Source organism: Buteo buteo, chromosome 5 (assembly GCF_964188355.1).
Source record: "Buteo buteo chromosome 5, bButBut1.hap1.1, whole genome shotgun sequence".
Lineage (NCBI taxonomy): Eukaryota > Metazoa > Chordata > Aves > Accipitriformes > Accipitridae > Buteo > Buteo buteo.
The window spans coordinates 25,355,037-25,367,299 of NC_134175.1; the positions used below are offsets into that span (position 1 = coordinate 25,355,037).

The following is a 12,263-nucleotide window of genomic DNA, read 5'->3' on the forward strand; positions in this document are numbered from 1 at the left end:
TCCTTTAGGCCTAGAGGATTCTTGTGTACTGATGCAAGTCAGTGAAGCATGGTGAGGTTTTAGCCTCCAAACATAACTGGAGTCCTCATATAATGGCATAAAATGGCACTTGTGACTGCTAATATTGTATTTTTAAAAAACAAGAAAACACCAAAAACCTATCTTTCTCTCCTTGACAGTCAAAAATAAAGCATTCAAAACTTGTCCTGGAATGCAATAAATTTCACCGATTTTTCCAGCTTTTTTTTTTTTTCTCCCAATTTTCATGATTATAAAATACCAGAGGTCAGCATTACATACTGACATACTCACACATTTCTCAACTTTGCAAAGGGTAAGATCTGCACTGTTAACCAAGAATTCTTCTTTGTACTTTCATTTATCAGACTAAGTCAGTATTTCATTAATATGTAAGTGCTCTGAAACATCAAGAAAAACGTCTCAGCTCAAATAGGTCTGACAAATGATGCAGGACTTTGACAAAGTTCAGCCTCCTGTAACACCATAATATACTTGGAGAGTCACTAGCACTTTTAAAATTGCATCACTTAGCAAATAACACAAGCCATTGTAAAATAAGATGCACACACATTTGGCCATGCAAAGAGAAACAATGAACAGTCAACTAAAATCCTGTGTTTGCCTTCAGAATTACAGAGTTAAGATTCAGACCCACAGAACAGCATTTATATGCAAGTCATATGACTTTCTATTTACTTCCTCATTCACATGAACTTAACTGGCAGTATGGTCTTTAATACAACATCTTCAGCTGAAAAGGTTCCCACCTCAAGCATGTGTTGCTGAACCCAGTCCTTTCCTCCTGCTCCCTAATGTGCCAATACAGCCATTTGTGGAATCTTGCTATAAACTAGTTGTGATCTAGGCTGAAAAGTCCCCCTTGTGCCAAACGAAGAGGCTGGGGGTTTCTGAGCATTTTTTTGTTTTGAAGCAAAACAGTGAGAGACTGGTTTACACAACTGGGGACAGGGAGTAAATTGCAACAGACATAGGGAAGCTGAAGGGGAAAAGGCATAAATTTCACAAGCAAATGAAAGCAGGTGCAACTGCACCATCATTTAAGCCAGCACTCATTTGGCATAAAGCAGCACAGAAGCAGACCCACCAGAGCTTTCTAAGCAAACATCAAGTCTCTGAAAAAGCTCTATTCTGCTTGATATGCTTACGTATCCCAGCTGACATTCAGAGATAAAAAGATGAAATTCTTTAGCATAAGTAATACAGGAACACCTTCCCCACACACAAACACAAAGCTTCAGGACTTAAAATTGCAAAGTAAAAAATGTGGTCCAAGTGTGACCAAGACAGTATCACTTTTAGAATACTGAAGACAGCCTGCAATAACATCTGATTAAGAGTTACTGCATCCTGAATAACTATGTCTTTGCACTAATATTTAGTAATAACTATGTTGAAAACAAATTTGTCCTCAAAAGGGAAGAGACAGGTTGTAAAACAGAAAAGTGAGAGAAAGAAGAGACCAAGCAGGATAGTAACAGGGTGCCAAAGGAAGACAACAATGCCATGAGAAAACAAGGGAAGTAAAAAAGGGTGCAAGACCAATGAAGCATATTAAAGGGGAAGTACATTTTTTCCACTAAGCAATGGTAAACTGGATGATACGATACTGCACAAATAAATAATTGCTAAAAGTTCAGTTCATATTGCAGTGCCTTGCATCACCATTGAGCTTTATGTGAATCTCTTAATTTAATAAAAGAGAACCACTGTTAATTGACTGTATCATCTAAAATAACCATTTTGTCCAGAGGAAATTCTCTGCTTTATTGAAAATGAGTGTGATGCACTTTGCTTTAGATCCAAATACATATATAGCTTATAAAACTGCTACATACCAACAGGTAAGAACAGTTTTTGCCCTTAAGAAAAAGGTGATTTACATGACACCTACTGCCACAACATGCTTGAGACTGTGGTCACTGGAATGAGAAGCACTTGGCTGGAAGTCAGCAGGTGGGCCCAAAGCTGGATCACTGCTCCTTCGTACTAGAAGTGGTGTGCCTAAGAGACAAAATAAAGAGCAATGGTTCAAGGGTGCTACAGGAACACAAGGTCAAGTTTCATGTGGTTCAACTAAGAGAGGAGTACAGCGCTTAAAAATAAGTTTATCCGTGGCAATATCCACCTGGTAAATTACTAGATTTGATGGGGTTGTGCCATTTAATATTTACTAAGCTAAAGAAATGAGAACACTTTAAGCTGTTATATAGACTTTCATCCATGAGCTGCTGAATTAGGTGAAAACTGCTGACAAACAGGAGAAAAAGGCACTTTCTTGGAAAAACGAACACATAGTCACAATGTATCTGTGACCACATGTACCATCAAGTTCTAACAAGAAAATCGGACACTTGATCTAAGAAATAACTGTGAACACAGGAAGAAGTGGGCTGCTATTGTTATTTCCTACAACCAGTAGTCGTTACTTAACTAAACCACAACATGGTCTAAAGCCTTTCACTGCACACCAAGGACAGCTCTCATTGTGCTATTCTGCATTAATCCACCAAACTGGGATCTCATGATCTCCTTTTCAGCTGTTCTTTACTTTCTCCTGGTGTAGATCCAAAAGCCATGCAGAGCAACTCCTTGTCTCTCCAGTATCAATTATACAAACCCACACTGTTGTGGTTTAAGCCCAGCCAGCAACAAAGCACCATGAAGCTGCTCACTCACTCCTCCCTCCCCCTGGCCCTGGTGGGATGAGCAGAAAATACAAAGAAAAGCTTGTGGGTCGAGACAAGGACAGGGAGGGATCACTAACCACTTACGGTCACGGGCAAAAGACAGACTCAACTTGGGGAAGAAACAGAATCAATTCAATATACTACCAATCAAATCAAAACAAGGATACTGAGAAGTAAAACCAAACCCTAGAACACCTTCCCCCCCCCATCCCTCCTTCCTGCTCGCCTCAACTCCACTCCCAGTTCTCTCTACCTCCTCCCCTACAGCGGTGCAGGAGGATGGGGAATGGCGGTTTACGGTCAGTTCATCACACGTTGTCTCTGCTGCTGCTTCCTCCTCAGGGGAGGACCCCTCAGTCTTCCCCTGCTCCAGCATTTGGTCCCTCCCACGAGAGACAGTCCTTCATGAACTTCTCCAACCTGAGTCCTTTCCCCAGGCTTCAGTCCTTCAGGCACAGACTGCTGCAGCACGGGCTTTCCTATGGAGTCATGGCCGTCTTGGGGGGCATCCCCCTGCTCTGGCGTGGGCTCCTTCCTGGGCTGCAGGGGGACATCTGCTCCCCTCTGTGGGCTGGGGGGTACAGCCTGCCGCCTCACCACGGGCTGCAGGGGCATCCCCTCCTCCGGCGCATCTCCTCCCCCTCCTTCTTCACTGACCTCGGTGTCTGCACAGGTGTTTCTCTCACATTCCACTCTCCACTGCAGGTTCCCCGTCTGAAATCTCTTCTCCCAGAGGCGCTGCCACCGTCACTGATGGGCTCGGCCTGGGCCAGTGCCAGGTCCGACTTGGAGCTGGGGAAGCTTCCAGCAGCTTCTCACAGGAGCCACCCCTGCAGCCCCTCCCCTGCTACCAAAACCCCAACACACAAACCCAAAACACACATTTAACCTACAGGGAAGGTCAATTTGAATATGATGGCATGCCCACATATACATACACTCATAAATCTTATTTCCATAAGCTCACAAGATGCAATAGTCCATCACCACTACTTATGTGCCATCCCAACCCGAGGCATGCAAATGACAGATTAACCACAGGTTTTTTGGGTACAGAGGCAGGTGAAGGATAAATGGATAACTCCCTATATTAACTTCATTTAGTATCTAACATGCCTTGGGCTGGCTCTGCAGAGACAGCCTAAATAAGGATATAAAGAGGGGAGGGGGAAGAGATTTTATTCACAGCAGATCTGCCTCCCACTACTGACTGCCAGGATTCCCAGGGAACAAACGTAGGCAGTTGCAGTTGTTTCAGAGAAGCTGTAGACTAAACAGCTTCCTCTTGCAGGCATCTCCAACTAGACTTACCAACTCTTCATGTCTATTCAAGTGCTGTCTGGGAATAACCTCAAAGACCAGTCAGCAACTTCTAGTGACACAGCCATTCAGTTAGCAGAATATGCTCTGAAATACTCCCTGCAAAACTTCCAGGTGGGGTGAGAGGGAAAACACCTTTAGTAATACGATAAAGGAATTTCTCACATTATCCAAAATGAAATTAAACAAAAATGACTTTTTTTTTCCTAAGTCTTTCCAAAATAATTTATTCATGGGCAAACAAAAAATTTGAAAAGCACATTGGTCTTAAGTAATCTTTCAAATGTTGCAAGTGAGTGAAAATAAGATTATAACTGTCAGTTATAATATTAATTATAGTGTCTGGGACTGATGGTAGCCATAATTACTAGATCTACAACATAAGCTTCAACATGCAACACTTTCCTCATTAGAGAGATGCTAACAAGGCTGCAGTGACTGTACCACATTCACACTCAGCACAACTTTGTAATTATAGCTGGAATAAATACCAGCACCTGATGCTGAGGAACAACCAGAGAACATAATGCATTTACCCTTCCTCATAGTGAGCAACAGTTTTATATGCAAGTAATCCCTATGTCCACTTATGTAGGAAACCAATAAGAAAAGCAAAAGTAAGACTTAAATTTGTGTCCTGGTATTGAGGCAACGCTCAAAACTCAAAAGGCGACTATTGTTTTTTGTTCCAAGTGATTATCATCTTGATAAAGAGCTATGCATGAGGAGATTTTGAAGAAAAGGATTGATCACCAAATTTATCCATTTTGTGTGATTTTTCCAAAGTTCTCAGTAGGTCAAAAGGAATCAAATCTCTCCATTCAAATATTCTTGTTCTTCACATGGTGCTGAAGAGAAATTTTTTTCCCCTCTCTAAGCACATTTCATAAAGAAGGTGTATAAAAGCTAAAGTCAAAAAGTGTTGGATTTTTAAGTTACTCCCTTAAGATAAATACTTGTTCCTTAAAATAAGTATTTCCATGTATGACCAAAGGGTTTCTGGTCACCTGTATCCAATTTCAGTTTCTCTTCAATACAACAGTTTGAAAACAGACCCGAAGAAACTTTTGTATGATTGAGCATAATTTAGTCTCCAACTCCTTTTGACATAAACATGAACAGTACAGAGAAATGCATTTGCTAAACTACCAGAAAGCCCTTTGCATTGGTACTTCTATTTGTAAAACTTTCACAACTCAATGAGCCATATTCCAAATTCAAATTAAAACATACTGTTGCTTATACTCTTCAAGGTCATCATCCCAGGTCCTTTTCTCATTTCTGTCCTCCTTTTTGCACAGTGAGAAAGCAACAGTAACTCAAAGAGTGTAAAAAAAATTCCCCACAGCCAACTAAAGAGGCCAAAGATTTGGGGGGGCAGGGGGACACACGACACCCCCCAAAAATCACTCATATCAAGCTCACTCCTTCTCACAAAGCCAACACTCTGAAATTAAGATTTCTCCTTTTCCTGAGCTGTCTTCTACAAGCAACTCCTCATTTCTCTCTCATTCCTCTGTCTGAGAGAAAGATGAAGTCTCCCATCACTGTGACTGCTGGGAGACAGGACCCTCATTTGTTCCAGGGCCTCCCAGCTTCCGCAGCAATTGAAAGAAGAGGTCTCCTGTACCACAGCATTCACATAATGCTTGTCTAGTAAGACCAGACCATACTTCAGCACTTCTGTCTGCTGCTGCAAGGTACTGTTTTTACCACATCCACCCTGCCCTCAGTTTTGAAGACATCCTTTCACTTGCCTTCTGCCCCTGTTTTCCAGAGCAACTGAAGCAAAATTACATTATCCAATTCTCAGTTTACAGCTGCCTAAACTTTGAAACCAAAGTTTGCAGGAACAGCGGGATTAATATTACTGTTTTCCAGTTTGGGAAGGTGGCCTTGCAGCTATTTGCTTGCTTTTTATTCCTACAATTTTTTGCTTATTGCCATGAGGTTATGAAATTTATGGTGCTCATTTGGAATGCTTCCCTACTCGCACAAAACCTGGACTTTTTGACCGTTGCCTACAATGCTTTCTCTTTTCTCCCAATTTGTTGTAAATTTTAGGGTCCTACAGATCGTTTTCTTGTTGAAGAGAAAACCAGAGTCTATTTCCTTAATTTTTTAAAATGTATTTACTGACATATATAACATCATTTCTTGTACAGAGATATCACAAATCGTAACATCTCTGTGCACCAAGTCAGCTGCAGTCTTCAGCTAAAATCATCCACAACAGTCCCTCTGGCCCTTATTGTTTCACATGCATACACCACAAAGACACAGGAGCATGAAAACAACCTTTTATTAGACAAAAGTAAATTGAATCAAAATGCCCTCTCTAATAGGGGAAAACAAATGGCAAGCAGGAAGATTGGATTAAAGACTTGAGAAGAAGCAGTGCTCTCCCTCTTTGCGGGGAGAATCCCTTATTCTGTTTCAGGAGACAGCAGTTCTCAGCGGCTCCCTGAGCTAACCAACTCTCCTCCATCTCCCCTCATCTCCTTTGCAGCTCAGGCTGCTCCCTGCCATAACAACACCTTCCCTGCCACTCAGTGCCTCCCAGCCCGCACTTCTCCCGCAGGCTCCTTTCCTTTTTTCAGCCTCTCCCTGCCTCTTCTGTACTGCACACACAGGGCTCTTGAAAGCCGAGCATGCTCCCTTGCACTCTGGAGAGAGAAACCTCCCCAAATCCCACTGCCCAGGGCTCAACCTGACTCAGGAGTCAGAACACATCCATTATACATACATACCTTGAACTTGTTCATCACTGTCTTCCCTAGGCATGGATAAAATGTAGTGGAAAACCATCACTGATACCATTTATTACAGACATACTACATACAATTATACACGTTTACTTAAGAGATTCTGTCATCCGTTTTCTTTTGTCAGGAAAGAGAATAGTACCTTTTTTCTTACTGCTCTCCTTTTGTCGTGTTGTGTTTCCATGTTATTCTACTCACGCTCTTGCATTTTGTGCAGAACATTTATAACAACCAGTGTAAGCTCAAACAGAAAATTCATCTTTTCCCTGAATGATGAGACAGAGAAAAACTTCTTTCTGGATACCAAGTTGATCATACAAACACGTTATTTACAGGCACTACTGTTTTGTGCCAGAGTTGCACTTTGTATTTGAAACTTAGGAACTCAGTTTAAAAAACTAGTTATCCACATCTTGCTGCATTGCATCAGTAATTTACAGACAACGAAAACTCAAACACATGGCGAAGACTAAAATTTTTCTCATGATGACAGCTTTTAACCTCAATCACTTCAGAGTATATTTCCCCTTCTTTCAAAATTTGCAAGAGTACCTTCTATTATGGTACCGTAGCAACTTCTAAGCACACATGGATGTCTCAGCCTTATTCACAATACATACTCTTTGACAAGGCTGATGAGAAAAAGTCCTGGAGTTTTCCTTCCTTAAAGTAAACTATATCATTTAGTTTCAAGCCATGTAGATCAATCTTTTCCTTTTGCTGGCATCACCCTCAAAAATTAGTAGCTACACAGATTCATGGTTGTGTATTTTCCCTGAACTCTCATGTTTTGGAAATATTTTTTTTAACTGCAAATATGGTTGAAACAAACATATGGTAGAAACCACACTTAGATTTAAATTGGTTACACTGGGGAAAAAAACAGAAGAGAGAAGTTCTGCCATTTATGCACAATTAAAAACTGAAAACTTGCATCAATACCACGGCAAAAGAAATGTCTCCATAGCAGATGTAATCCTATTTTCTTATTTGGATTTTTTTTTGTTTGTTTGGGTTTTTTTAATTTCACCAAAAAGCTGTACACAGACATTAACATATACCCTGAATAGGAGCGCACTCTGTCTCACTTCGCTTAAGCCCTTTGGAAGATCAGAAATCAGCATCTGAGGTTAGGAGGGGGCTGACTAACCAGAAGTGATGGGTTTAAGAACACTGTGAAACCTCAGGTAAACAGCGTAAGGTTTGGAGTTCAGGATCCAAACACGGCCAGGGGAACTCTGGAGCTCCAGCTGTCCCTCCTGGCGTTCCCCTAAACTCTTCAGAGTCTCTAGGTTCCAAGTTCTGCCATCGAATTTGATGCCTAAATTTAGGCAGACAAGTATCTCTCAGGGTGACCACTACCACAAAAAAAGATTATTCCAACCCTTCCTTCATTTTGCTCTTTTGCTCTTAAGCCTCCTTGCTCAAGACAGCACAATTCACCTCCAGGCTGAAATCCTTTTAGTCTTTGGGATATACTTAGGTTGCAGATTGCCGTTACAGGGCCAAATTCGGGAAACTGCTGAAGACAACCAGAGTTTATCACCCGTGAGCATTTTAGTAGGCTGTGCTATCTATAATGCAGTCAAATTATGTACTAAAAATTTATTTCAGCATTGCTTTGGTGCAAATACTTTCAGATGACTTTTGGGTAAGCTGACAAATCAAGGAACATAGGAAATGCAAGCACATGTGTTGCCAATGCATCAGTTAGTTGCATCAGTGGCAACTAACATATTACGAGGTGTTTTTTTTTTTACTTTGTTTTTCCAGGTAAAGGGGAAGAACTATTTTAGAGGAGAACAAAAGGTACACTTGGACAGAATACCATAAGTGGGTAGAAAGAGATTTACAATAAATCACCTACACAGTTAAAGCCATGATTTTAAATTCTGCTCCTGCATATAAAAATGCTGACTATGATAGGAAAAAAGCTGTCCATCAAGTGTGTATCTAACTGTCAACTGTTAAAGGCCATACCAATGACAATTACTCTGCTGCCTGCTTCCAAACTACACTTGCCTGGACAGACAGACAAATTATTTTCTCAGCTGTATGTGCCTCAAAATATTTTTTAGCGCTCCTCCTGAGCAAATCCTAACAAAATTTCAAGTCAGACTTGAAACAAAACACCACAAATACTACATGCATACACACAAAAATGTGAAACTGCACTTCAGCATAGACACTGCTTGGCTGGAAGATCTCTGAACAGACACGACAAAACCAAGCACCATTTAAACTGGGAAGTAAGAATGACTTTTAAATTGGTCCCATCATGAAACAGTTCAGGCACTGCAAACAAAATATTACAAGCAAGATATTAATTTATATTTAAATATAGGGAAGGTCATTAATGTATGCCCATTTTTCTTCTTTTCATCAGAGATTTTTCACATTAACAAGCATACAGACAGTTCTGCTGGTCAGCACTTTTTGACAGCACTAAGCAATCAGTGTGGGTAAATTTGGTCACCCTCAGATTTATTGCTTACCACCACCTGAGGCATCATGTAACGGTTCTGCCATGTACTTAAAATGTAGCTGGCATTAGCTTGTACGTTCTACCTTGTGATAGGACTGTACCACATTTTTTTTTTTAAATTTTTAAATATGTAATGCTCTGATGATGTGACTTTTATGTTTAAAACTAACTCAAATTGCTCATAATAGCACCTATCAATACAATTTCAGATCTACAGCTATCTGTTCTTTCCAAAGTGCATACTGCACTTTTTAAATTCCCATGGATAGAAGATTAGATTAATGAACTAGGATGATGTAACAGTTAAGACAATTGACTTAAATCTATAAACAGATGAAAATCCATTTCCAACAAGCTTTCTCTTTTACATATTAACCCACTGCAGAACAAAGTATTTCCTTATCAGTCTAAATGAAGTGTAATTTTTCTTACAAAGAAAAATAAAAGAAATTGCCTACAAGTAAAACCCAGTAAAGTCTTTAAAAAGAGACTGTTTTGGGGTAGTGTTCTTCAATGCCATAAATTCAAAAGAATTATTTTCTCTGGTTGCATGTGCTATAACAATTTAAGTCAGATTTCAGTTACAAAGTGCAAGAACTGTTGTCTCAGCTTTTATGATCAGAATGAAATTTCTTTGGTGTTGCCATTGTCAGAAACGGTGCCTAATGAAACAACTATGGAATATTTACATTTACAGCTTTTAGAGTTTCAAAGATGGACATGTAAGAATCACCAACGTAGATTATTTCAGTAATAAAGTTAATCTAGATTCCATTTTCAGGATCAAAATCCACATCCATATGAAAAGAAGTTAACCACTTCTAGTCTGAAGGCACTAGGATACGTATGTATCTACAGAAGATGTACAAGTAATACTGCTACTTTCTCCCCATTTCAAAATTTCTCTCAAGAAAGTTTCCAGCTGAAGGACAGGACTTCAGTTTGGATCTTAACAAGTATTCTTTTCTTATGCTTAAGGTCACAACACACACCAGATCTAGAGTTATTTCAGGATCTTCTCGCCTCTATCAACACAGTGCTCCTATTTTCAGCTCCTCATGAGATGGAGAGGGAGCGCACAGAGTTAATGGAGTGCTGGGAGCACCACGACTCCGCTCCAAAGAGTCTTGGCTAGGGGTACCACGTGGCAGAGCCCTGGCAGAAGGGAAGTTGCTGCAGCAGAATCCTTGTGGCACAAGGATTAATCAGTCACAACAGGGAGTTGTAATTTTTTTCCCAACCCGAGTTCTGGCAAAATGCGCAACTCTTATCCTTGCTGGGCAGACTGATTAGGAGCTTTGTGAGAACACACTGGCTATTACTGACAAGAATCAGCACTTTCCACTACAGGTCAGGCTTTCTCTTATTCTCGTCCAGGTGAAACATCTTTGTGAATCACATCATCGTTGTACACCCACTGACTGATGCACATCCTCCAACTTCCAGCTTCAGACACAGGATTAAAAATTAGAGCAGCTTCAAACATTTTATGTATTTTAAGTATCACTTGAAAAAAAAATTGATTTGTGTTATATTATAATTTCCTTACACATGCGTGCAAAGTTTCTTGGTTGGGTGGGGCTTGGGTTTTTGGTTGGGGGGGGAGAGTTTGTTTGTTTTGGGTTTGGGGGTTTTTGTTTGTTTTTGTTTTGTTTTAATGTAAACTCTTTCAAATGGTATTCAGATGTCAATAGAAACTAAACTTTAGATATATTTAAAAACACCAGTCATCTTAGTTATCCAACTTGCTGGACACAGCAAAAAGTATTCATCTTATTAAACGGACTGGCTTTTTTTAAGCAGCATATTATGTGTAGTTACTGAATTTAAATCAATCACTTTAGACTAATATATCCTATAAGATTTTAAAACTAATATATCTCAGACTCTCACACCTCATTTTTATTCACAGATTGAAAGGTGAAAATAAGCATTTCTTCTATTTCAATTCCCAGCCCATTTCTCAACTTCAAATGAAATACTTAATGAACTGTACTAGTTGAATAAACTGACACAAAGAAAATATTCTGTGCACCTGCAAAAGAGGCCATGCTGCCAAAAGCTGGTTTAGCACTTCAGCTAACATCAGTTACAGGTGCTTATGCAGTCACTTTTCCACAGTTCAACGGTTTAATTTTCTTTAAAACTTTGGCAGCTAAACTGTACAGCTTGAATATTACTTTGGTAGCATTTTATTGCTAGTAGTAGAATAGTAAAATACAGTTTTTGAGTATTTTAATGGTATTTTAAAGGAGTATCACAAATTACAGCATTAGTATAGGTTTTTGTAATATTTCAATATGACCTGTGTTTTATGTATCTGATCTAAATTAAAAACCTTTTCTGGTTTGACCTTTCCTTAAAAAAGAAATCCTATTATGATTATTTTCTATTCTGGTCATGGTAAACTAACTAGTTTTAGTCTCAAATTTCAAACCTCTTCCTGCCAATTTTAAAAGACATTAAGATAAAACAGGGAAACCTCCTGAACTTGAAGCTTTCTGTGAGGTTTCAAGGAATGATAAGAACATAAGAGCAGCTAATTTGGGTGGACCTCACCCATTATCCCACACCTAACAGTGGCAGCAAATACTCAGGGAGAGGGCATAACAAAGTTGTATCCTACCAGCTTGCAAAAAATAATGTTTGAAAGATTTCCAAATCAGAGTGGCATCTAGACCACCATATTTTAAGAGTCACTGATGAGCCACCTCCTGTGAATTTGTCCAATTCTATTATAACTAATTGATTTTTGGCCTGTAACACCAAATTACACAATTTAGTTGCATACTTCATGAAAAAGTTAGTTTAGGGTTGTTTTGCTTTGTAACCTGTTGAACAACAGTTTTGTTCAATAATTCTAGTTGTTATATGGTGAGGAAAGTTAATAATCATTCCCTATTAATCTGTCTTAATATTTAAAACGGTAAGATGACTATTTCTGTAGAAGAGTTAAAAAAAGGA

At 39.5% G+C, this 12,263-nt stretch overlaps 1 protein-coding gene across 4 annotated transcripts in view; it reads right to left on the reverse strand.

Moving 5' to 3' along the window:
* The window catches only part of PARD3B (par-3 family cell polarity regulator beta), a 434,227-nt gene that overhangs the window by 278,348 nt on the left and 143,616 nt on the right, over nt 1–12,263 (reverse strand). For 3 of the 4 annotated variants that reach the window (XM_075028231.1, XM_075028232.1, XM_075028230.1), the window contains exon 4: nt 1,934–2,043. The exons of the other annotated variant lie outside the window; for it this stretch is intronic. In XM_075028231.1, coding sequence (XP_074884332.1) covers nt 1,934–2,043 — 110 coding nt within the window. The remainder of the gene's footprint in view (nt 1–1,933; nt 2,044–12,263) is intronic. 4 annotated transcript variants of the gene reach the window in all.